The sequence below is a fragment of the Oncorhynchus kisutch genome, linkage group LG12 (genome assembly GCF_002021735.2).
Source record: "Oncorhynchus kisutch isolate 150728-3 linkage group LG12, Okis_V2, whole genome shotgun sequence".
Taxonomy (NCBI): Eukaryota; Metazoa; Chordata; class Actinopteri; order Salmoniformes; family Salmonidae; genus Oncorhynchus; species Oncorhynchus kisutch.
In genome coordinates, this window is record NC_034185.2 from 24,475,638 (window position 1) to 24,502,978 (window position 27,341).

At 43.2% G+C, this 27,341-nt stretch overlaps 1 protein-coding gene across 2 annotated transcripts in view; it reads right to left on the reverse strand.

Moving 5' to 3' along the window:
* Positions 1-20,280: 20,280 nt before the first annotated feature.
* txlnba (taxilin beta a) overlaps positions 20,281-27,341 on the reverse strand; it is a 33,300-nt gene continuing 26,239 nt past the window's right edge. For both annotated transcript variants that reach the window (XM_020496541.2, XM_020496542.2), the window contains exons 6-10: positions 24,485-24,604; positions 24,096-24,170; positions 21,851-21,943; positions 21,545-21,640; positions 20,281-21,462 (exon numbers count right to left, since the gene is read on the reverse strand). In XM_020496541.2, the coding sequence (XP_020352130.1) occupies positions 20,629-21,462; positions 21,545-21,640; positions 21,851-21,943; positions 24,096-24,170; positions 24,485-24,604 (1,218 nt within the window). In that variant the 3' untranslated portion in view covers positions 20,281-20,628. The remainder of the gene's footprint in view (positions 21,463-21,544; positions 21,641-21,850; positions 21,944-24,095; positions 24,171-24,484; positions 24,605-27,341) is intronic.

Here is a 27,341-nt window from a genome sequence, read left to right on the forward strand (position 1 = left end):
TCAGCCAGGATCTGCCGGATCCAACTACTGTGCTGGGCTTCCTCTCAGTGCTGGGCTTCCTCTCAGTGCTGAGCTTCCCCTCAGTCCCGAGCTTCCCCTCAGTCCCGAGCTTCCCCTCAGTCCCGAGCTTCCCCTCAGTCCCGAGCTTCCACCTCAGTCCCGAGCTGCCCCTCAGTCCAGTGGGGTCCTTGGTGAGGGTTATTAGGCCAAGGTCGGCGGCGAGGGTCACCAATCAAAGGACGCGTTACAGGGGGACTAAGACTTGGTTGGAGTGGGGTCCACGTCCCGAGCCGGAGCCGCCACCGTGGACAGACGCCCACCCGGACCCTACCCTATGGGTTTTAGTGTGCGGCCGGGAGTCCGCACCTTGGGGGGGGGGGGGGGGGGGGTTCTGTCACGCCCTGGTCTTAGTATTTTGTGTTTTCTATATTTATTTGGTCAGGCCAGGGTGTGACATGGGTTTATTTTGTGGTGTGTTTTTGTATTGGGGTTTTAGTAGGTATTGGGATTGTGGTTGAGTAGGGTTTTCTAGCATAGTCTATGGCTGCCTGAGGCGGTTCTCAATCAGTCAGGTGATTCTCGTTGTCTCTGATTGGGAACCATATTTAGGTAGCCTGGTTTTCACTGTGTGTTTGTGGGTGATTGTTCCTGTCTCAGTGTTTTGTATTCACCAGATAGGCTGTATAGGTTTTCACGTTCCGTTTATTGTTTTTGTATTGATCGTGTTTTGTCTTCATTAAACATGTATCGAATTAACCACGCTGCATTTTGGTCCGACTCTCCTTCAACGGAAGAAAGCCGTAACACTGCCACACTGATCCTCAACATGGGCCCCTCAGGGGTGCATGCTCAGCCCCCTCCTGTACTCCCTGTACACTCATGACTGCATGGCCAGGCATGATTCTAACACCATTGTTAGATGGGGGTATAACAACGAGACAGCCTATAGGGAGGAGGTCAGAGACCTGGCCGGGTGGTGCAAGGACAATAACCTCTCCCTCAACGAGATCAAGACAAAGGAGATGATTGAGGACTACAGGAAAAAGAGGACCGAGCACGCCCCCATTCTCATCGACGGGGTTGCAGTGGAGCAGGTTGAGAGCTTCAAGTTCCTTGGTGTCCACATCACCAACAAACTAACATGGTCCAAGCACACCATGAGAGTCGTGAAGCGGGCACGACACAACCTATTCCCCCTCAGGAGACTGAAAATATTTGGCATGGGTCCTCAGATCCTCAAAAGGTTCTACAGCTGCACCATCGAGAGCATCCTGACTGGTTGCATCACTGCCTGGTATGGCAACTGCTCGGCCTCCGACCGCAAGGCACTACAGAGGGTAGTGCGAACAGCCCAGTACATCACTGGGGCCAAGCTTCCTGCAATCCAGGACCTCTATACCAGGCGGTGTCAAAGGAAGGCCCCAAAAATTGTCAAAGACCCTAGTCATAGGCTGTTCTCTCTGCTACCACATGTCAAGCTACCAAGCCCCCCCCCCCCTCCTCTCCACACCACTGCCACTCTCTGTTGTCATCTATGCATAGTCACTTTAATTAACTCTACCTACATGTACATACTACCTCAACTAACCGGTGCCCCCGCACATTGACTCTGTACCGGCACCCCCCTGTATATGCTGTTATTTTTTTACTGCTACTCTTTAATTACTTCTTACTATTTATCTCTTATTCTTATCCATATTTTTTTTTAACTGCCCTGTCGGTTAGGGGCTTGTAATTAAGCATTTCACTGTAAGGTTGAAATACCTGTTGTATTCGGCGCATGTGACTAATAAAATTGTATTTGATTTTGATTTAACCCAACCATTTCTGAATCAGAGAGGTGGGGTGGGCTGCCTTAATCGACATTTACATCATCGGCACCCGGGGTGTATTGGCTTGACTGCCTTGCTCAGGGACAGATCAAAATATTTTTACCTTGTCAGCTCAGGGATTCAAACCAGCAACCTTTCAGTTACTGGCCCAACGCTTCTACCCTCCAGGCTACCTGCTGAGGTGTCAGCAAAGGCACAAATCCAGCTTAAAGGATCATGAAAGAGAGCACTAAAAAAATTAAAATGTATATCCCCAATTTTCATTTTCGTCAGGGTGTGTAAATAAAGTTCCCTGTATGTGTTAACTCTTGGGGTGCCTTATTCCCCTCTAACTGGGGGCGGAGTCAGTGGGTCACGGGTCAGCAAATACGTGGAGCCTGGTCGCTCTCATTCAAGTACACTCGTAACAATCTAAGCATTATGATACTTCTATTCGATCAAATAAGCCTCACATATCAAAATAACAATTCATGTTTATCTTGACTAAATTTGACACATTTCCCAAAAATTCCTTGCATGCCTAACATAGATAGATTTTGGGCAGAGACAGGGCTTTTGCTTTGCCTCCCTCTCTCTGCCTGAACCAACTGTCGCTGGTTTAAACTATGATAGAGAGGTGGGGGTGTTCGTTTCATTTGGAATAAGCTTTCCTTTTCATATTTACCACTATCAGTACAAAATGGCATTTTAAACAAATAAGGGAATGGTTCAATAGAGACCCTCCCCAAAGTTTGTCTTATGTTGCATTTTGGGGAGCTCATGTTTCCTTCTGGGGTTTGAGCCCCCTTTGGCCCCCTGTAATTTGCACACTGAACAGATGTTTATTTGCATTTATCAAATGGCGTGGTGGTGCACAGTTTGGATGCTAGAATTATATTTTGGACGAACATGTGCAGTTAGCCTTGAAGTAGCCTAATCAGATTAAAACTTTGACTGGTTGTGTTTATGCCACACATAAAAAGTTAATACATTTTATATTTAGGCTATATTGAAGCGTTCTAGGTGAGTGAAAAATAGCTACTTGGATCGGAGAGGAGGCAGTGCAACTTTAAGCTTTCCTGAATAACTGGGCATTCAGAAAGTATTTATTGAAATGAAATACAGAAATATCTAATTTCCATAAGTATTGACACCCCTGAGTCAATACTTTGTAGAACCAACTTTGGCGGCAATTTCAGCTTTGAGTCGTCTTGGGTACTGTATGTGTGTATCGGCGTGTATTCATGGATGCCAAGGGAAGGGAAAAATACATGTTAAAAATGTTTTTTTTTTAAATGCATCTTTCGTCTCTCTGTGTTTCATAATTTTACTTAAAATCGCAAGAGGCGGAATGTATCTCACTGGAGAAAGCACCCGAGCGAGCGAAACAGCGCCCCTCTTTCTCAGTATGTTTAGCCCACTTATCTGAGGCTGTCTGGTCTTAAAGAGTATGACATCGTTGCCGCCCGTAGCATTGAATGCAAGGGAGGCGAGAGCATTTCACCTCCCTTGATAATTTAATAATAATAATAATTGCCAATCAGTGTTGGCTAAACTGAGTGAGCTCAAATGTGAATGGTCCTGAAAAAAAGTGTCATGGGAAGCCAGTTTGGATTTGACTTGACACCAATCACATCACATCAAAAGCAGAATGTAGAGGGGAATAAGGCACCCCAAGAGTTAACACATACAGGGAACGTTATTTACACAAATGTTGCATCTCATTGTTTTTTCTACTTGCACGCACGCACACACAAATCAGCACCATCGACAGCCACATCATATTTAGCTTACTTTGATTCGATTGTTTTTGGTATCTTAAAGTTGTCACCGTATAAAACTAAGTGCAGGTGATTTGATGATGTTGAAATGTTGCTGGAATAGTGCAGGCAGCACCTGTTTTATTTTCCACTTGTGGTAACTCACCATGTTTCTAAGCCAATGGTTGTTTAGTAGTCCGAAACATTAACTTGCTTGACCATGATATAGGTCATGAAACTGTTTGTTACATGCAAAATGCTTTGTGGACTTCACCGGACAGATGTTGCTCTCCGGTATTGTGATGAAACAAAGGTGTGGTGGAATTTATTTTGCCACTGTGTCTTATAATAAAAATAATAAAATGTTACCCCTTTTTCGTGATTACGATCTTGTCTCATCGCTGCAACTCCCCAACAAGCTCAGGAGAGGCAAAGGTCGAGTCATGCTTCCTTCGAAACATGACCCGCCAAACCACACTTTTTAACACCCACTCGCTTAACCAGGGAGCCAGTTGCACCGTTCAACTGACGACCGAAGTCAGCCTGCAGGCACCTAGCCTGCCACAAGGAGTTGCTAGAGCGCAATGAGCCAAGTAAAGCCCCCCGGGCCAAACCCTCCCCTAACCCAGGTGACGCTGGGCCAATTGTGTGCCGCCCTATGGGACATCCGGTCATGACCAGTTGTGACACAGCCTGGAATCAAACCCAGGTCTGTAGTGATGCCTCAAGCACCGCAGTGCCTTAGACCGCTGCACCACTCGGGAGGTCCTACTTTAAAGTATTTTTACGTAAGTACTTTTTATACCACTGATGAATGGTGGAAAGAGGGCAGGAAAGATACAGAAGTTAGACTGGTGGGCTATATTGATCTGTGGTATAGTTAGTGTGCGGAAAAGTATAGTGCATAAGGATGTACCAAAACACTTTTATAGGGAAGGCTCATACAAGGCAAGCAGATGAGGAAATTTGCCTAGGATGGAATAAATTATGTAGTAAAACCTGCAAATGGTCAAATGGAAACCAGAGAAAAAAGATACCACCCTCCCCTTTGCCCAATTTTTTTAAAACTATCTGCAAAGGATGAATGTAAATCAGGGAGATTAAAAAAAACACAACCCTCCCCAAAGCAAAAAAAAAGTTAGACAACTGTTCCCTATTTTAAAATTTAGAATGAGACACCTCTTGCTCCACAGTGACATAGGGTGCATGCCAGGTAGCAGGTTGTCAGCCAGCCTGCCAGCTTAGTGGAGTCTGCCACTAGCATAGTCTGTATCCCCATTGAGACCGTGTCTGTGCCTTGATCTAGGTTGGGCAAGACTAAACATGGTGGTGTTCGCTTTAGCAATCTCACTGGAATAAAGACCTCCTTTCCTATCATTATTGAAAGAGATTGTGATATCTCACATCTCAAAATAGGGCAACTTAATGTTTGATCCCTCACTTCCAAGGCAGTTATAGTCAATGAACTAATCACTAATCATAATCTTGATGTGATTGGCCTGATTGAAACAAACTTAAGCTTGATGAATTTACTGTGTTAAATTAGGCCCCTCCTCCTGGTTACAATAGTGACCATATCCCCCACACATTCCGCAAAGGCGGAGGTGTTGCTAATATTTCTGATAGCAAATTTCAATTTTCACAAAAAAAAATAGTATTTTTGTCTTTTGAGCTTCTAGTCATGAAATCTATGCAGCCGACTCAATCACTTTTTATAGATACTGTTTACAGGCTTCCTGGGCTGTATACAGCGTTCCTTACTGAGTTCCCTGAATTCCTATCGAACCTTGTAGTCATGGCAGATAATATTCAAATTTTTGGTGACTTTAATATTTGCATGGAAAAGTCCACAGACCCTCTCCAAAAGGCTTTCAGAGGCATCATCGATGTCCAACATGTCTCCGGACCTACTCACTGCCACAGTCATACCGTGGACCTAGTTTTGTCCCGTGGAATAAATATTGTGGATCTTAATACCTTTCCTCATAATCCTGACCTATTGGACCACCATTTTATTACGTTTGCAATCGCAACAAATAATGTGCATAGACCCCAACCAAGGATAATCAAAAGCCGTCCAAAGATTCCTAGAATTCCTCCACCTACCCAAGGACGTCAGAGTACAAAAATAGGTTAACCACCTACCTGAGGAACTAAAAGTGGCAGTAATAAAGCCTCTCTTGAAAAAGCCAAACCTTAACCCAGAATTTTTTATTTTTTTAACTATCAGCGTATATCGTATCTCACATTCCTCTCAAATGTTAATAAAAAGCAGCATCTCACTGCCTTCCTGAAGACAAACAATCTATACAAAAGGCTTCAGTCTGGTTTTAGACCCCATCATAGCACTGAGACTGCACTCATGAAGGTGGTAAATTACCTTTTAATGGCGTCAGACCAAAACTCTGCATCTGTTGTTGTGCTCCTAGACCTTAGTGCCACATTCTTTTGGGGAGATTGGAAACCCTAATTGGTCAACATGGACAAGTTCTGGCCTGGTTTAGATCTTATATGTCGGAAAGATATCAGCTTGTCTCTGTGGATGGTATGTCCTCTGACAAATCAATTGTAAGTTTCGGTGTTTCTCAAGGTTTCGTTTTAGGACCACTATTGTTTTTACATCTTGGTGATGTCATTCGGAAACATAATGTTAACTTTCACTACTATGCGGATGATACACAGCTGTACATTTCTATGAAACATGGTAAAGCCCCAAAATTACCCTTCCTGGAAGCCTGTGTTTCAGACAAGGAAGTGGATGAAACCTGACAGACAATTAATCTTGGTTGTACAGTCGTCTCAAATAAAACTGAAAGACCTCGGCGTTACTCTGGTTCCTGATCTCTCGTTTGACAAACATTGAATATTTCAAGGACAGCTTTTTTCCATCTCTGTAACATTGAAAACAATCAGAAATGTTGTCCTAAAATTATGCAGAAAAGCTAATCCATGCTTTTGTCACTTCTAGATTAGACTACTGCAATGTTCTACTTTCCGGCTACCCGGATAAAGCACTAAATAAACTTCAGTTAGTGCTAAATATAGCTGCTAGAATCTTGTCTGTTCTGCCTGCGGCTATGGAACCCTGACATGTTCACCGGATGTGCTACCTTGTGCCGGACCTGCTGTTTTTGACTCTCTCTCTCTACCACACCTGCTGTCTCAAACTCTGAATACTCAGCTATGAAAAGCCAACTGACATATACTCCTGAGGTGCTGACCTGTTGCACCATCTACAACCACTGTCATTATTATTATTATTTGACCCTGCTGGTCATCTATGAACATTTGAACATCTTGGCCATGTACTGTTATAATCTCCACCGGGCACATCCAGAAGAGTACTGGCCACCCCTCTGAGCCTGGTTCCTCTCTAGGTTTCTTCCTAGGTTCCTGCCGTTCTAGGGAGTTTTTCCTAGCCACCGTGCTTCTACATCTGCATTTTTTATTTTTTTAACTATCAGCGTATATCGTATCTCACATTCCTCTCAAATGTTAATAAAAAGCAGCATCTCACTGCCTTCCTGAAGACAAACAATCTATACAAAAGGCTTCAGTCTGGTTTTAGACCCCATCATAGCACTGAGACTGCACTCATGAAGGTGGTAAATTACCTTTTAATGGCGTCAGACCAAAACTCTGCATCTGTTGTTGTGCTCCTAGACCTTAGTGCCACATTCTTTTGGGGAGATTGGAAACCCTAATTGGTCAACATGGACAAGTTCTGGCCTGGTTTAGATCTTATATGTCGGAAAGATATCAGCTTGTCTCTGTGGATGGTATGTCCTCTGACAAATCAATTGTAAGTTTCGGTGTTTCTCAAGGTTTCGTTTTAGGACCACTATTGTTTTTACATCTTGGTGATGTCATTCGGAAACATAATGTTAACTTTCACTACTATGTGGATGATACACAGCTGTACATTTCTATGAAACATGGTAAAGCCCCAAAATTACCCTTCCTGGAAGCCTGTGTTTCAGACAAGGAAGTGGATGGCGGCAAATGTTTTACTTTTAAACTTGGACAAAACAGAGATGCTAGTTCTAGGTCCCAAGAAACAGAGATCTTTGTTGGATCTGACAATGTCACGCCCTGATCTGTTTCCCCTGTCCTTGTGCTTGTCTCCACCCCCTCCAGGTTCTGCCCTTCTTCCCCACTTATATCCTGTTTTTTTATACCTATGTTTTCTGTCTGTCTGTGCCAGTTCGTCTTGTTTGTTCAAGTGTTTTGTGTCTCGGCGCCTGCTTTTTCCAGTCTCGCGTTTCTCGCCCTCCTGGTTTTGACTCCAAGCCTACCTGCCTGACCACTCTGACTGAGCCTGCCTGCGGTCCTGTACTTTTGCTCCTACTCTGGATTATCGACCCCTGCTTGCCTTGACCTGTCGTTTGCCTACCCCTCTTGTTACAATTTTAAAAATGTACTTATACACAGTCTGCAGTTGGGTCTTACCTGAAACCTGACAGACAATTAATCTTGGTTGTACAGTCGTCTCAAATAAAACTGAAAGACCTCGGCGTTACTCTGGTTCCTGATCTCTCGTTTGACAAACATTGAATATTTCAAGGACAGCTTTTTTCCATCTCTGTAACATTGAAAACAATCAGAAATGTTGTCCTAAAATTATGCAGAAAAGCTAATCCATGCTTTTGTCACTTCTAGATTAGACTACTGCAATGTTCTACTTTCCGGCTACCCGGATAAAGCACTAAATAAACTTCAGTTAGTGCTAAATATAGCTGCTAGAATCTTGTCTGTTCTGCCTGCGGCTATGGAACCCTGACATGTTCACCGGATGTGCTACCTTGTGCCGGACCTGCTGTTTTTGACTCTCTCTCTCTACCACACCTGCTGTCTCAAACTCTGAATACTCAGCTATGAAAAGCCAACTGACATATACTCCTGAGGTGCTGACCTGTTGCACCATCTACAACCACTGTCATTATTATTATTATTTGACCCTGCTGGTCATCTATGAACATTTGAACATCTTGGCCATGTACTGTTATAATCTCCACCGGGCACATCCAGAAGAGTACTGGCCACCCCTCTGAGCCTGGTTCCTCTCTAGGTTTCTTCCTAGGTTCCTGCCGTTCTAGGGAGTTTTTCCTAGCCACCGTGCTTCTACATCTGCATTGCTTGGCTGTTTGGGGTTTTAGGCTGGGTTTCTGTATAGCGCTTTGTGACATCAGCTGATGTAAAAAGGGCTTTGTAAATACCTTTAATTATTTGGGGAGTTTCTCCCATTCTTCTCTGCAGATCGTCTCAAACTCTGTCAGGTTGGATGGGGAGCGTTGCTGCACAGCTATTTTCAGGTCTCTCCAGAGATGTGCGATCGGGTTCAAGTCCGGGCTCTGGCTGGGCCACTCAAGGAAATTCAGAGACTTGTCCTGAAGCCACTCCTGCGTTGTCTTGCCTGTGTGCTTAGGGTCGTTATCCTGCTGGAAGGTGAACCTTCGCCTCAGTCTGAGGTCCTGAGCGCTCTGGAGCAGGTTTTCATCAAGGGTCTCTCTGTACTTTGCTCCGTTCATATTTATCTTTATCTTGACTAGTCTCCCATTCCCTGCCGCTGAAAAATATTCCCACATCATGATGCTGCCACCACCTTGTTTCACAGTAGAGATGGTACCAGGTTTCCTTCAGACGTTAAGCTTGGCATTCAGGCCAAGAAGTTTAATCTTGGTTTCATCAGACCAGATAATCTTGTTTCTCATAGTCTGATAGTCTTTAGGCACCTTTTGGCAAACTCCAAGCAGATTGTCATGTGCCTTTTACTGAGGAGTGGCTTCTGTCTGGCTAATCTATCATAAAGGCCTGATTGGGGGAGTGCTGCAGAGATGGTTGTCCTTCTGGAAGGTTATCCCATCTCCACAGAGGAGCTCTGTCAGTGACCACCAGGTTCTTGGACACCCCCCTTACCGAGACCCTTCTCCCTCGATTGTTCTGTTTGGCTGGGCAGCAAGCTCTAGGAAGAGTCTTGGTGGTTCCAAACTTCTTCCATTTAAGAATGATGGAGGCCACTGTGTTCTTGGGGACCTTCAATGTTGCAGAAATGTTTTGGTACCCTTCCCCAGATCTGTGCGTCGACACAATCCTGTCTCTGAGCTCTACGGCAATTACTTCGACCTCATGGCTTGATTTTTGCTCTGACATGCACTATCAACTGTGGGGCCTTATATTGACAGGTGTGTGTGTGCGACTTTCCAAATCATGAACAATCAATTAACTTTACCACAGGAAGACTCCAATCAAGTTGGAGAAACACCTGAAGGATGATCAATGGAAACAAGGATGCACCTGAGCTCAATTTCGAGTCTCATAGCAAAGGGTCTGAGTACTTATGTAAATAAGGTGTTTCTGTTTTTTATTTTTAATACATTTTTGAACATTTCTAAAAACCTGTTTTTGCTTTGTCATTATGGGGTATTGTGTGTAGATTTTATTTTAATCCATTTTGGAATAAGGCTGTAATGTAACAAAATGTTGAAAAGGTGTAGGGGTCTGAATACATTCTGAAGGCACTGCACACTGAGTGTACAAATCATTAATAAGGACACCTGCTCTTTCCATGACATAGACTGACCAGGTGAATCCAGGTGAAAACTATGATCCCTTATTGACGTAACTTGTTAAATCCATGTTAATCAGTTTAGATGAAGGGGAGGAGACAGGTTAAAAACTTCTTGGTGACAGGGGGGCAGTATTGAGTAGCATTGATGAATAAGGTGCCCAGAGTAAACTGCCTGCTACTCTGTCCCAGATGCTAATATATTTATATTATTAGTGGTGTTGGATAAAAAACACTTTGAAATTTCTAAAACTGTTTGAATGATGTCTGTGAGTATAACAGAACTCATATGGCAGGCGAAAACCTGAGACAAATACAACCAGGAAGTGGGAAATCTAAGGTTTGTAGTTTCATTTAAGTGATTGCCTATCCAATATGCTGTGTCTATGGGGCCAGATTGCACTTCACAAGGCTTCCAGCAGATGTCAACCACCTTTAGAAAGATTGAGGAAGGGTGTCGAATAAGAGCTGTTTCAACAAGTGGACTAGGCTGAGACCAATCAGTTGGTTACTGCGCGGTCATGCGGGCGCGCCGTTCCTTCTTTTTCCTCTGTAATGAATACGCTATTGTCCGGTTGGAATATTATTGAAGATTTATTGTAAAAAGACCCTAAGGATTGATTGTAAACATCGTTTGACATGTTTATACAAACTGTAATGGAACTCTTTTGAATTTTCATCTGGATTCTGCGCTCGCACATTGTGCCTTTGGAATAGTGAACTAAACGCGCGAACAAAACAGAGGTATTTGGACATAAATATGGACGTAATCGAACAAAACTAACATTTCTTGTGGAAGTGGGAGTCCATTCCGACGAAGATCAGCAAAGGTAAGTAAAGATTTATAATGCTATTTATGACTTTTGTTGACTCCACAATTTGGCGGGTAACTGTATGGCTTGCTTTTGTCGCTGAACGCTGTTCTCAGATTATTGAATATTGTGCTTTTGCCGTAAAGCTTTTTTGAAATCTGACACAGCGGTTGCATTAAGAACAAGCTTGTCTTTCTATATAAAACATGTATCTTTCATCAAAGTTTATGATGGGTATTTCTGTTATTTGATGTGGCTCTCTGCAATTTCTCTGGATGTTTTGGAGGCATTTCTGAACATGGCGCCAATGTAAACTGAGGTTTTGGATATAAATATGATCTTGATCGAACAAAACATACATGTATTGTGTAACATTGAGTCCTGGGAGTGTCATCTTATGAAGGCCGTCAAAGGTTAGTGATTAATTTGATCTATATTTCTGCTTTTTGTGACACCTCTCTTTGGTTGGAAAATGGCTGAATGCTTTCTGTGACTAGTTGCTGACCTAACATAATAATATGTTCTGCTTTCGCCGAAAACCCTTTTTGAAATCGGACTCTGTGGTTGGATTAACGAGAAGTGTATCTTTAAAATTGTGTAAAATACTTGTATGGTTGAGGAATTTTAATTATGAGATTTCTGTTGTTTTGAATTTGGCGCCCTGCAACTTCACTGGCTGTTGGCGAGGTGGGGAGCTAGCATCCCGAACAATCCCAGAGAGGTTAAAGAAGGATTTCTAAGCCTTGAGATAATTGAGACATGGATTGTGTATGTATGCCATTCAGAGGGGGAAATGGTCAAGACAAAGATTGAAATGCATTTGAATGGGGTATGGTAGTAGGTGCCAGGCGCAACGGTTTGTGTCAAGAACTGCAACGCTACTGGGGTATTTCACGCTCAACAGTTTCCCGTGTGTATCAAGAATGGTCCACCACCCAGGACATCCAGACAACTTGACAACTTCATTGAACTGCATTGAAGTACAACATGGGCCAGCATTCTTATGGAATGCTTTCAACACCTTGTGGAGTCCATGAGGCTGTTCTGACTGCAAAAGAGGGGGTGCAACTCAATATTAGGAATGTGTTTTTAAAGGTTTGAATTTGGTGTATAACTTGTTAACAGTTATCCATTCCTAAGAGTGAGTACTATTTTAATAGTAATGTTAAATAATACACCATGGCTGTTAAGCCAATTATATTATGACTGTTGCCTCCTGTTGAAGTTTATTGTGATGGGAATGATGTTTGTTTTTGATTATTATTTGGCGGAGGTTGCTAGCTAAAGTGGCATCTTCAACCTAGCCTGACTTTGAGCTAGTGTACCCTATCTTGACTTGCTATAAAGTTGGAGAAACAAGTTGAGGAAAAAGTAACTAAACAAAGCATGTTTTATCACCTGACACAAAATATTTATTCTGTCTTGGGAAAAAAAGGTCATATTTTACAATCTTCCAAAATAAAAGGGATATCTGACAAGAGGGCTGTCCTCTTTCTTGCGTTAGAAACAGTAAACTTGTCCGTTCAATAGCGGGACAAGATTCTGTGATAGGGATTAACACGGGTAGCTGGTATCCTGGGACTGTCCCGGGACCACTTCACATTTCCTGAAAAAATACAATTACAAGACCTGGGAAATTACAACATTTTCCCAATGCCTCACTAATGCAATTCCACAAAATACACAACAGGGTGCTCTTCATGGATGAATCCCGGTTTCAACTGTACCGGTCAGATGGCAGACAGTGTGTATGGCGTTGTGTGTGGGCGAGCGGTTTGCTGATGTCAACATTGTGAACAGTGTGCCAGTGGGGTTATGGTATGGGCAGTGTGACGCCCCTCCCACTCTGTTTGCGGAATTCTTTCTCTTTGCTCTTGTTTTCCTTAATAGGATGTAGGTGGGCGGATCTGGGAGGGTCATCAGCGAAATGGGACACGCCTGGGCTCAGCTGTGTCCCGGGTATAAATGCACCTTTCCCTCATTCATTGAGGAGACTCTCTCCACGCAGACACACTGTATTTTTGGTTCTGGCTTGTTTGTTTCTGCACCTCTCAACACCCCTCATTTTCACCATCTATGCACGCAACCACTCACTTACACTAATGACTACACTCACCATTGTTAATTGTATATGGTTTACTTTATTTAATAAATATATGTTTTGTTATTCCTTATCTCCATGTTGTCTCCCTCTTTGTTAATAAGGGCTACAAGCTGGGTTTGTGACAGCGGGCATAAGCTACTGACAACAAACACAATGGCATTTTATGATCTGTGCACAATTCCTGGAAGCTGAAATTGTCACAGTTCTTCCATGACCTGCATACTCACCAGACATGTCACCCGTTGAGCATGTTTGGGATGCTCTGGATTTACGTGTACGACAGCGTGTTCCAGTTCCAGCCAATATCCAGCAACTTCACACAGCCATTGAAGAGAAGTGGGATAACATTCCACAGGCCACAATCAACAGCCTGATCAACTCTATGTGAAGCACATGTGTGGCGATGCATGAGGCAAATGGTGGTCACACCAGATACTGACTGGTTTTCTGATCCACGCCCCTGTGACCAACATACCATCCAAGATGGCGTAGCAGTGTAGACGTGTTTTGTTTGTCCTCTCGTGTACTTTTGTATTTTTCATCTATCTCTTCTCCATTTTAGTTCACTTTCCGGTAACCTGCCTCACCCAATGTGATACGGATCCGCTATTATTTTCAATTTCTAGACCTTATAGCAAGAACCACCTAGCCATCAGAAGCTAATTAGCTACAAGCTATTTAGTCATTGTTAGCCACTGCTAGCGGCCTTTACCTTCTGCACAGGTACCAGCCCTTTTTTTTTAGCTTGGATAATACTTGCCAGCCTACCAGTAACGGACTGTCTCCACTACAACGCCGGATTCCTGCCGTAATCCCTGGACCATTCTCCTGATCTTCACAGCTAGCTAGCACCCACCGAGTTACCCAGTACCGACGCTATCCCTGAGGCTCACCTCCCGGCCTACTCAGTTGTTCACCCGGACTCCACCCAAACACGGCTAGAACACACTACTCCACCGGATCCTTGCCGTAAGCTCTGGACCTTGGCACCGGATCACCGCTGCTACCGAGTGCCTATAGTGGCTAACGCCCCTGCCCGAAGCTAGCATCCGTTAGCCGTGAGCCAGGCGCATCTCCCAGATAGAAAACTAAATTACTACAACTACAATACCTCTTTCGCCATCTGACTTGGATCCTTAGTCGACACGGCGCCTTGCCACACCACCACGACAGGTCTGCCGACGAATACTCCATCCACTGTACCTTCAACCGGCCTCCGTCGGACGTGGGAGCAGACGCTTCTACTAGCCCCGGGCTACTAACTTTAAACGCAGTGTAAAGTAAAACAGAATGGAGTACTGTGATTAATGGACAGTCCAGCGGGCATCAGCTATGTAGCCAAGTGATCATAGGGTCCAGGGGGCAACAATAGATGAGACAGGGAAGCCGCGGGGTAGTCAAGCAGAAATTTGCATCCTGTAGCTCTAACTCCAAAAAGTTTTGGGACACTGTAAAGTCCATGGGGAACAAGAGCACCTCCTCCCAGCTGCACACTGCACTGAGGCTAGGTAACACGGTCACCACTGATAATGAAAATTTCAATAAGCATTTCTCAATGGCTGGCCATGCCTTCTTCCTGGCTACTCCAACCCCGGCCAACAGCTCCACCTCCCCCGCAGCTACTCGCCCAAGCCTCCCCAGCTTCTCTTTCACCCAAATCCAGACAGCAGATGTTCTGAAAGGGCTGCGAAACCTGGACCCGTACAAATCTAGACAATCTGGACCCTCTCTTTCTAAAACTATCTGCAGCCATTGTTGCAACCCCTATTACCAGCCTGTTCAAACTCTCTTTCATATCATCCAAGATCCCTAAAGATTGGAAAGCTGCCGCGATCATCCCCCTCTTCAAAGGGGGTGACACCCTAGACCCAAACTGTTACAGACCTATATCCATCCTGCCCTGCCTATCTAAAGTCTTCGAAAGCCAAGTTAATAAACAGATCACTGACCATTTCAAATCCCACTGTACCTTCTCCGCTGTGCAATCTGGCTTCCGAGCCGGTCACGGGTGCACCTCAGCCACGCTCAAGGTCCTAAACGATATCATAACCGGCATCGATAAAAGACAGTACTGTGCAGCCGTCTTCATCGACCTGGACAAGGCTTTCGACTCTGTCAATCACCGTATTCTTATCGGCAGACTCAATAGCCTTGGTTTTTCTAATGACTGCCCCGCCTGGTTCACCAACTACTTTGCAGACAGACTTCAGTGTGTCAAATCGGATGGCATGTTGTCTGGACCTCTGGCATGTCTCCATGGGGGTACCACAGGGTTCAATTCTCGGGCCGACTCCTTTCTCTGTATATATCAATGATGTCGCTCTTGCTGCGGGGAATTCCCTGATCCACCTCTACGCAGACGACACCATTCTGTATACTTCTGGCCCTTCCTTGGACACTGTGCTAACTAACCTCCAAACGAGCTTCAATGCCATACAACACGTGGCCTCCAACTGCTCTTAAACACTAGTAAAACCAAATGCATGCTTTTCAACCGTTCGTTGCCCGCACCTGCGCGCCCGACTAGCATCACCACCCTGGACGGTTCCGACCTAGAATATGTGGACAACTATAAATACCTAGGTGTCTGGCTAGACTGTAAACTCTCCTTCCAGACTCATATGAAACATCTCCAATCCAAAGTCAAATCTAGAATCGGCTTTCTATTTCGCAACAAAGCCTCCTTCACTGACGCTGCCAAACTTACCCTAGTAAAACTGACTATCCTACCAATCCTTGACTTCGGCAATGTCATCTGCAAAATAGCTTCCAACACTCTACTCAGCAAACTGGATGCAGTTTATCACAGTGCCATCCGTTTTGCTACCAAATCACATTATACCACCCTCCACTGCGACCTGTATGCTCTAGTCGGCTGGCCCTCGCTACATATTCATCGCCAGACCCACTTGCTCCAGGTCATCTATAAGTCTATGCTAGGAAAAGCTCCGCCTTATCTCAGTTCACTGGTCACAATAACAACACCCACCCGTAGCACATGTTCCAGCAGGTATATCTCACTGATCATCCCCAAAGCCAACACCTCATTTGGCCGCCTTTCCTTCCAGTTCTCTGCTGCCAGTGACTGGAATGAATTGCAAAAATCGCTGAAGTTGGAGACTTTTATTTCCCTCACCAACTTTAAACATCAACTATCTGAGCAGCTAACCGATCGCTGCAGCTGTACATAGTCCATCTGTAAATAGCCCACCCAATCTACCTACCTCATCCCCATACTGTTTTTGTTTTATTTACTTTTCTGCTCTTTTGCACACCAATATCTCTACTTGCACATCATCATCTGCTCATTTATCACTCAAGTGTTAATCTGCTAAATTGTAATTATTCACTCCTATGGCCTATTTATTGCCTACCTCATGCCTTTTGCACACACTGTATATAGACATAATTTTTTCTACAGTGTCATTGACTTGTTTATTGTGCTATTGGTTTGTTTATTGTTTACTCCATGTGTAATTCTGTGTTGTTGTCTGTGTCACACTGCTTTGCTTTATCTTGGCCAGGTCACAGTTGCAAATGAGAACTTGTTCTTAATAACTAGCCTACCTGGTTAAATAAAGTTGAAATAAAATAAATAAATAAATATGTATATCTGTATTCCCAGTCATGTGAAATCTATAGATTAGGGCCTAATGAATGTATTTAAATTGACTGATTTCCTTATATGAACTGTAACTCAGTAAAATCTTTAAAATGGTTGCATGTTGCGTTTAATATTTTTGTTCAGTGTAATTTCAGCATCCTTTTGATTGGGACAGCACCATCACACTGCTTTGAGACAAGCGTGGGGGACTCTAGATAAATCAATCAACGTCAGATCTTCGTTTTCACTGAATCTCCGTTTGGATATTTGGTAACAATTAGGCTGGGGAAATGTTAGCTGTGTTGAGGTGAGTGCTAATGATCATCTTTATTGTAGTTTGCTCACCTATTAGCTGATCAGAACATTTAGCTAGCTTGTTATACAAGTGACTTTTGCTCTTCACTCGCGTTGTAGCCTGTCCTGCTCCCGACCAAAAGCGTGACTTGTCTGATAATCAACCAATCAATCGATTTTGTTTAATAGAATATCTGTCTGCATATTTGGTTAATTGATCACTGGCTGGACAAGTGGAAGTGGTAGCTTATTTATTTGTTTTCTCATCTATCACTGATTAGAAACATTTAGCATGCAATAATGTAGCCTAAATCAAGTGTATTATTTATCTATTGACTCACGTAGTAGCCATATATATACCCTAGGCTATTTTCCTATCGTCCCAATCCCACTGAAACGCTAAATCTTGACTCCTGTCTCGCATGAAAATTCGTAACTTTATTCTGTAATCCATAGGTTGCATTATCAAAGCACGTCTGGGCTATGCATGTCAAAACACCGCTATAACATGTCCCCTGCTTCTCTGCGCTCGTATTGTTGCCGATATGAGAGCTCCGGTGGAGAATGTGTGATCAACAAACTATATGAGAGTATATATGGATATTTATTTTACGAGTTAGTCCCCGTTAAGATACCTTGATATTTAAACAATTTGCTTTCCATCTCCCCGTTATTCATGATCTGATATACTATCTGTATAACCAAATAGTAGATATGTCATTCGTTGGAGGTTATCTAGCAAGTTTAGGAACTTTGGCCATTTTACTTTTGTTTAAATGCCGTTACAAGGTTTGTATGAATCGACAATGCTGTGGCCTTCCCGGGGTGCGCTCTGTGTCGAGATATCCTTGGCCTACTGGTGAAATGTGATTAATTAATTGAGGAACATAACGCTCTGAATGTTGAACGGCCTTTTGAAATTCACAATGTCATTTGCGATCAAAGTTACTCTATCATTACTAAATCACAGTTTCACTTGCTGTGAAATCTTTACACAGTTGCGCAGCCAAGAAGGCAATGTGAAGCAGCGACATAAGAGAACATTTGAGTGACCGTATCTTGGTTTAAACGTTAAATTGACACCTCTATTTTTTACGGTATTTCCTGGGACTTCCCGGTATTGCAATTTGGCAGATTTTGGGGAAAATGTAAATCTCTAATCCGCGAAGACGTACGGTGTAATGTAAAATGTCATACTGGTTGGTGCTTTCAGGACAACTGGGAACTAAAAAAAAGAAGGTACAATTCTGACGTCAGTCAGGTCGGAAAGTCGAAGCTCTTGATACCTGTGTTTAGGAGATGGATTTCCAAATTGGATGACCGTTCAAAACGATGTTTTCCCCCAGTCGGAGATGTTTTTTTTCTGCGAGTTCCCAGTTGTCTTGAAGTCGGACATTTCCGAGTGTGCTGTTTAATTAAGACTTCATCCATAGGTGCGTTCAGTTCGCTTGAACGTTTGCTACGTTGCGAAACGGTTTGTTCAGAACAACACGTTTCCCCAAAACGTTCTTGTAAATGATTGAAAAGATTTTGAGGGAAGTTTGCTCCTGTTTGGTGGTTGTGGCTAGAAGCAATGCAAGACGTATTTAAAGGGCAATGGCCATGCTGACAGCGTTCGACAAGCCAACCCCTTGCACTTTTTTCAACTGGTCGTTCAGTACAGCAACTTTCTCGTTCAATCGAACATCCCAGAACGTAAACACGTACTGAACGCAGCCCATGTTCCACTGTCTCGTTCAGTTTCCATGTGAGTGAACCGAACCCAGACTCCCTGCTCTCACTTCACTGTCAATAACTGCTGATGAAGTTGCTGATGAAGTTGCTGATGAAGCTGCTGATGAAGCTGCTGATCTGCTGATGAAGCTGGTTTAGGGGATATCTTTTATCTGATATCTAAAGTCAGGAAAAGGGGGCCAGCCTGAGAGCCGTTGGGCCAGTAACCGAAAGGTTGCTAGATCGAATCCCCGGCTGGCAACGTAAAAATATGACGTTCTACCCCTGAACAAGGCAGTTAACGTCATTGTAATTAAGAATGTGTTCTTATCTGACTTGCGTAGTTAAATAAAGGTTATAAAAAATGTTAGGACTAGATATTTGGTATGGGCAACATGAACATGTGGTATCTGGGGCTGTAAAAAAAGTGGATACCTATTTTAATCTTCAGGCTAAAATGAATTGTATGGTTGATACATTAATCTCTAAGATTCTGACTGTATGGAAGTGCAAGCTCTCCTAAAATATGAGGTATGCAATGAATTTATTCCACCAACATTTTCCTAAAACTGTTAAAGTTGATGTGAGGGTTTCTAGACATACTGTATCAATCCAGCATGGGATTAAAAAATGAGAGGAATGTCAGTATGAGGGTTTTGGTGAAATTTTGAATGGGTTTCTAAGGCCCCATCTGGTGGCCACAACAATGAAGTGAAATATAACTGTGACCGGAAAGCTTTGAAGAACCTCTGCCATACTCTTCTTGAAACAGGTTTTGGAATTACGTGGAGCCTGTTTCCCTACCAATTTGTAGGTTTGCAGGGTCTCTTTCTGCCTGCTGACTGATGATTCCCATAGGTTGGTGGTAATATGATGATACTTTATGACATTGTCAGTTTCTCCATTAAGTGACAGCTAGGTCCTTTTGTCCTTTACTCTAGTTCATAACAGTATAAATTGTTTTCCATTTTTGGTGTGCAATCTGCTCAACCAGTAATACAATCCAGAACATAAACATGATATTCACAGGGATCGGTAGCAGGTCTAATTTGTTTTCCCTGTGGCACTCAACACTGATCTGTATTTATTAAAAACCCAGGGTCCTCTGCACTATTATTATCACTCATACATTAGTGCTGTCCTCAACGGAGTCGCAGATGGCGTTGCTATGGCGACTCAGTGCCTGTCAGTCTAATGTCCTGTTGTGTCCTTGGTGGAGGAGAGTTTGTGTAACTCAGTTATTTTGCCAGAACACAGACCGACCACTGCCAGGCCAGAACAACCCACTTTGTGGATAGAGACTGTCTGATACAGATTGTGTTAAAAAAGGAAATGTGCACCGGATGGGGGGAGTGTTGCCATGGAAACTACTGTAAGGATCCATCTCTAAATCATTGCAAATGACTGGCCAGTTAACTTTTAAGCAAATAGTTAACAATCCATATAGATAAGACATTAGTCAAAATAAAAAGGGACTTGGAATCAATATCAGGCCTTTATCTAGATGTATGGGTCCATCTTGCAATATTTGGTCATATAAGGTTGGATATGAGATGTATATTGCGTAAAACAGTGTGATGGGTCTATGCAATACATTCCAAAGAGCACAGGCATGTCTACATGGTCTACAATGAGATATTTATTGAAGTTACATTATAGGGGTTCAGATGGAAAAATTCAAAAAAGACAGTGACTGTTCTGATGCTGTTTGCGCAAGGCAACATTCGGCATTGGAAAGTTTTGAGGGTACATTGTCCTGTATAACCTTTCTACCTATTCTTTGGTTATGCAGTAAATCTCTGTCTGTCCTCATCTGGTATACGACTTAAACATACTTTTACTGCACACCACTTCAGATAAAATAGTATATAGACAAACCAAGCTGGATTGGATATCTCAACTCAACCATAAGACGAGGCACAGGGACTATAGTTCTAACGCTCACAAAATGACACATTCGTCGGTTCAGCTAGTCTTATTTGCATTCTCCTTTTTTGGCGTCTGCTTTTTGGCAGAGGGCTCTGGCTGTTTTGGGGTCTCTGGCTGGACTGGGGCAGCCATCTCTGCCTGTGCTGGTGCCTCCACCTGTGCTGGTACCTCTACTTGTGCTGGAGCCTGTGCTGGAGCTTGTGCTGGTGCCTCTGCCTGTGCTGGAGCCTCTACCTGTGTTGGAGCCTGTGCTGGAGCCTCTGCTGGATCCTCTACTTGTGCTGGTGCCTCTGCCTCTTCTGGAGCCTGTGCTGGTGCCTCTACTTGTGCTGGAGCCTGTGCTGGTGCCTCCACTTGTGCTGGAGCCTGCGCTAGTGCCTCTACCTGTGCTGGAGCCTGCGCTGGTGTATCTGCATATGTTGGTTCTGGTTCCTCTGCATGTGCTGGTGCCTCTACCACTACCTGTACTGGGGCCTTTGTTGGTTCAGGGATCTTCTGGGCCTCAGCAGGTTCTGTAGACTCTGGCTCTTCCTCACTGTCAGAGTCATCATCATCATCATCATCGTCTCCTGTAGACGGGGCCAGTAGGGAGGCTGCGAACTCCGCCAGCCTGTTCTGCTCAGCCCTCAGACGGGCCATCTCCTCTGTCATCTCTGGCTCCTCAACTATGTCCATGAGGCTGTGGACTGGTTCAGTGGCCACCTCCTGTGTCTCGTCCTTGGGTGTCCCCTCGGTGGCGTCAGGTGTTTGGCGAATGCCTTTGATCTTGGAGTACAGGATCTTCCTCTCATCCTGGAGTGCTCGGCAGAGCCTCTCCAGCTTGTCAATCTTCACGACGAACATCTCATACTCATTCTCCTTTACAGTCCTCTGTGGAAAAGAGAGTCTAACTTGTTGTAGTGCATTTGAAAAAAGTCTAACACTATTGCATGTGTTATAGATGAGTACTTACCTCTTCAATCATCTCCGAGAGAGCCTTGTTAGTGCTCTCAAATCTGGTCTTCCAAACATTCGACTCTTTATCAAGTTTTTTCATCTTCTTTGTCATCTATGAAGCAAAATGTTTGTTGGGTTAAAACGTATCTGAAAATGTAACCATCATTCTGAATATGATTAATATAGAAAACAGTCTCTCCAACATAAAGCTGTTTTCTCATTTCAGAATTATGTCGACCTTATATTACCTCCATGCACTTGGCCCTAAAAATAAACAGTATATTTAAAGGAAGGATGATTTTATTTTAAGGATGCCACATACCTTCTCCATTTCATTTTTGAAGCTGGCGTACACATCGTTGCTCTTAGACAACGTAGTCTGGAACTCTTCAAACTTCTGGGAGTACAGAGCAAGCTGCAGAAAAACAGAGGGACAGTCAGGAGAGAACTCCAGAAATTGATTTCACATGTAGCATTCATATGCATCTATTCACCTCATGAACAATCAGATCTATGCTTTGAACCTTATTTGACCCAGAAACAAATTTGTTATACTTTAGAGGGAGATGAGGTGTGGTGAGAGGAAGAGCCAGCCGGTTTCACCAAACATTTAGTCATTCACGACGGACTCAAATATGTATATTTTCCCTGACAAACAAGGCCACGCATTGTTGGTATGCCTTGCCTGGTTTCTTCATTGCTTCAGGGCCTAATTACAGAGCATTGCATTCCAAGTCCTAGGGCCCTCGGTGTGAATGCTCTACACTCAGCTGGCCAGGCGGCCTCCCTGGGCTTCCCTTTAGCAGTCCTCTGCTCAGTGTTGGCAGAGCTATGTTAATGAGCGGCTCTATACATTTTTCAGTGGCAGTCGGTCCAGCTAGAGTTAACAGGCTAATCTCCGGAGGCCCTCAGGGGAAACCACATCGCACACACCGCCAGTCTCCCGTATTCAAACCTGTCTATCTGCTAGCCACCCCGTTGAGATCAACCGTCTTTATTTGAGAGTTACTGTTTTGGAACAAAAGCAAACAACTGATTTGACATGCGCTATAAAAGAGGAAAGGCATTTGCTTGGTTATGTGTTGTATTTCAGAAAAGCTCACTTGATACAGATCAGTTTCTGCCTCACGTCTTTCGAATAGATTTTTCTTGCTGGCTGCACTGCTTTGGCCGTTTCCTTGTGTGATCTAAATCTATGCCTGGTATCGTAGAGACAAATAAGGTTGACATTCCTAGTTAATTGGATTGGAAATATGACATGGCCTGGTACAAATACATGATGAATCATATTGTCACGCCCTGATCTGTTTCGCCTGTTCCTGTGATTGTTTCCACCCCCTCCAGGTGTCGCTTATTTCCCCCAGTATATTTATCCCTGTGTTTCCTGTCTCTCTGTGCCAGTTCGTCTTGTATGTTAGTCAAGTCAAACAGTGTTTTTCCCGTACTCCTTTTACTATTCTCCTTTGATAGTCTTCCAGGTTTTGACCCCTGCCTGACTCTGGACTACTTTCCAGCCTGCCTGATCATCCTGCCTGCCCTGACCTTTATTCTGCCTGCCCTTCGGTACCTTTTGGACTCTGAACTGGTTTTGACCCTTTTGTCTGTCCACGACCATTCTCTTGCCTTCCCCTATTGGATTAATAAATACTGCCTCATGTGTCTGCATCATCTGCCTCCTGTGTCTGCATCTGGGTCTCGCCTTTTGTTATGATTATATAGGTACTGAAATGCAGTATTAACATAATTTGTTTTATTGTTACTTTGTCATTTGGGAGTCAGGGTAATGTTTCTACTGAGAAAACACAAGGCTTTAAATAATGGCAAGGTTTCTCTGCAATTAATTATAACCATATCAACTGTCAGCTATAATTTCTGAATCCAGCAGGGAAGCATTTATCTTTGTGCGTCAGACCAACTAATTTCATTGTATAATTTGCTTGCACCATACAATAATTGTGCCAAATCCAATAAACATAGCAATTGCAATTGTATCATAATTTTATAATTGAATGATCAATGATACTGGAGTATGTGGTACTGTGTGGCATTGCATCACATTTTTTAATATTCCCATGATGCTGTGTCATCCTGTTGGTTCAGGAAGAGGGAGTTTCTCTTGCCTGCTGCTATCATGGGAATTATGGCTGCTCTGTACAGTACAGCTGACAAATTTTCCTTTCATATCAAGTACCAAGTACATCAAGCCATATAGCCTAGTTATGAGAGGAGAATCTAATTTTTGATGGTCACTTTTGCCATGGTGAGGATATTGAAAAACATTACTATAGATCCAAATGAACTTAATAGAGTATATACTGAAATATTAGTTGTCTTTAACACACATGGAGCAATCCAGAGGACCTTAATGGTAGGATTGGACTTGCCTTTCATAGACTTAGCCCTGAAATAAATGTAGTGAATAAGGGTGTTTGGCACCACATTGGATATATTCACCTGAGCCTGCATGACAGTCTCTTGCTCTCTCAGAAGTTTAGCTTGTAGTTTCCACTCAGCTGCATGTACCAGTAACTGGTTAAAAACAAAACACACGTAAAGCACAAATTTACCTTTTTCTTCAACTGCAACTCTTGCTCCTTCAATGTGTAGCATTTCTTTGTTTTGTCAATTGCCTCCCTAAGTAGCTAACAACAGAGACAGTGGATGGTTACAATACTCATTTCTGTGAGCATCAAATGCACAACAAACATGATTGGTTTTAAACTTAATACTGTTTATTAGACAAAAGTTACTCAACTATATTTACATTGCTTCACAGTACTTTGTGGGTAAGGTCAGTAAAAGTTGTGCTCCTTTGTGGCTCAGTTGGTAGCACATTGCACTTGAAATGCCAGCATTGTGGGTTTGATTCCCATGGGGGACCAGTCTGAAAATGTATGCACTTACTCTGGCTAACAGTGTCTGCTAAATGACAAAAAATGTAAGTACAGTGACTCACGTATTCCTTTTCTCTCTTGTGCTTCTCCTCGGCCTCCTGCAGCTGTGCATTAGCTTGCTCCAGTTTGGTATCAGACAGCTTCTGCTGCAGGTCGTGGTGCTTGAAGATCTTCTCCAAGCTCTGAGTGATAGACAAGGTGAGATGACACACTAGATTAGACACTTAGTTTTAAGAAGGGCTTCTAAGACATTCTGTACAGGTTATGAATCCATCCATTAGGATACATTTCTCTAAAACCACCACTGCCATCCTGTCTGTCTATGAGAAATTGTCATTAACATGTGCCTTGAAAAGTAATTAAGGCCATTGTTGTTTGCGCACAGTATTTCATTGGAAAGTTCAGACACGTTTTATGATGCCTGAGAAAACAGACAAAATAGTGGGTGGAGAACTCATAAAACCTGGGACTTGAATTACAGTTTCACAATTAACAGGAGGACAAATGCAAAAGCTTTATTATATATATTTTTTACGTATTGTCTTTTGCAGGATTACATTTACATTTGTCATTTTAGCAGACACTCTTATCCAGAGCGACTTACAGTAGTGAGTGCATATATTTTCATACTTTTTTATACAACCCTCTCATAAAGGGATTATTATTATCAGGGCACAAATTCTGATAAGAAAACTGACCCCAGATTAGTTCAATTGGGATAAACAATTGTTTCTATAGATATTATGTATTTTTACGCATGAGACTAATCTATACTGCACAAAAATATAACAATTAAAAAATGTGACTGAGTTACAGTTCATTTAAGGAAATCAGTCAATTGAAATGAATAAATTAGGCCCTAATCTATGGACTTCACATGAGTATGCAGGGGTGCAGCCATGGGGGACCACTTGGCATTCAGGCCCACCCATTGGGGAGCCAGGCCCAGCGAATCAGAATTGATTTTTCCCCACAAAAGGGTTTTATTACAGACAAAAATACTCCTCAGCTCCCCTCCACAACCCCCTCAGACAATCCCACAGGTGAAGAAGCCGGATGTGGAGGTCCTGGGCTGGTATAGTTACATGTGGTCTGCAGTTGTGAGGCCGGATGGACGTACTTCAAAATTTTCTAAAACAACATTGGAGGCAGCTTAGAGTAGAGATTTGTTATATTTTTTCCCCCAATTTCATGGTATCCAATTGGTAGTTACAGTCTTGTCTCATCGCTGCAACTCCTGTACAGACTCGGGAGAGGCGAAGGTCGAGAGCCATACGTCCTCAAAAACACGACCCAACCTAGCCCCACTGCTTCTTGACACAATGCACAAGCCAGCCAACCCGGAAGCCAGCCACACCAATGTGTCAGAGGAAACACCGTACACCTGGCGACCTGGTCAGTGCACTGTGCCCAGCCCAACACAGGAGTCGCTAGTGCGCTATGAGACAAGGATATCCCTGCTGGCCAAACCCTCCCTAACCCAGACGTAGCTGGGCCAATTGTGCACTGCTCCATGGGCCTCCCGGTCGCGTGCCAGCTGCAACAGAGCCTGGGCTCAAATCCAGAATCTCTGGTGGCACAGCTAGCACTGTGATGCAGTGCCTTAGACCACTGCACCACCCGGGAGGCAGGGTAGAGAAATTAACATTAAATTATCTGGCAACAGCGCTGGTGGACATTCTTGCAGTCAGCATGCCAATTGCACATTCCCTCAAAACTTGAAACCAGCGCTGTGGCTTTGTGTTGTGACAAAACTGCACATTTTAAAGTGGCCTTTTATTGTCCCTCGCACAAGGTGCACCTGTGTAATGATCATTCTGTTTTAATCAGCTTGATTAGGTGGATGGATTATTTTGTCAAAGGATAAATGCTCATTAACAGGGACATAAATAACAAATAAGCTTTTTGTGTGTATGGAGCAATTATGGGATACATTTTTTCAGCTCATGAAACATGGGACCAACATTTTACATGTTGCGTTTATATTTTTTTTCAGTGTATTTTCTTTACTATGGGAAATAGCCATATGTGTAAACAGTGTGGAATAATCCACAATTTCTCTGCCAAAACGAGAACATTTAATGTCCATCTGGAAATGAATCCATCTCAGCATTTAGCCAACTATCAAATGTCAACTTGTGTCCATTTTATGCAACTGCTGATGTCAGAATGGCTTGTTCATCATTGCTATGTGTGGTTCTAATCACTTATTTTAATAGGACACATTAGATGTTATTTGGATGTCAAATAATCACATCTCTTTCTGGCACGCTGCCTCTTAAGTGTTTATGCTGACTACAACCAGCAGATGGCACTTGAGACAAATTACTAGAAACTCCACCAGTAAAAAAACAACAACAAATAAATAGGACATTTAAATCATGATGGTTTTTATACACCATTCCCATCTGTGTATGTGAGCAGCAAAAGCAGCAGCAGCAGCTTGTCCTGTATTGTATTTATTATGGATCCCAAAAAGGCAGCAGCTACTCTTCCTAAGGTCCAAATTAAGGCAGTTATACAGTACCAATCAAAAGTTTGGACACACCTACTCATTCAAGGGTTTTTCTTTTTTTGTACTATTTTCTACATTGTAGAATAATATTGAAGACATCATGAAATAACACAAATTAATCATGTAGTAACCAAAAAAGTGTTAATCAAATCAAAATATATTTTAGATTCGTCAAAGTAGCCACCCTTTGCCTTGATGACAGCTTTTCACACTCTTGGCATTCTCTCAACCAGCTTCATGAGGAATGCTTTTGAAGGAGTTCCCACATATCCTGAGCACTTGTTGGCTGCTTTTCTTTCACTCTGCCGTCCATCTCAACCCAAACCATCTAATTTGGGTTGAGGTCGGGTGATTGAGGAGGCCAGGTCATCTGATGCAGCACTGCATCACTCTCTTTCTTGGTT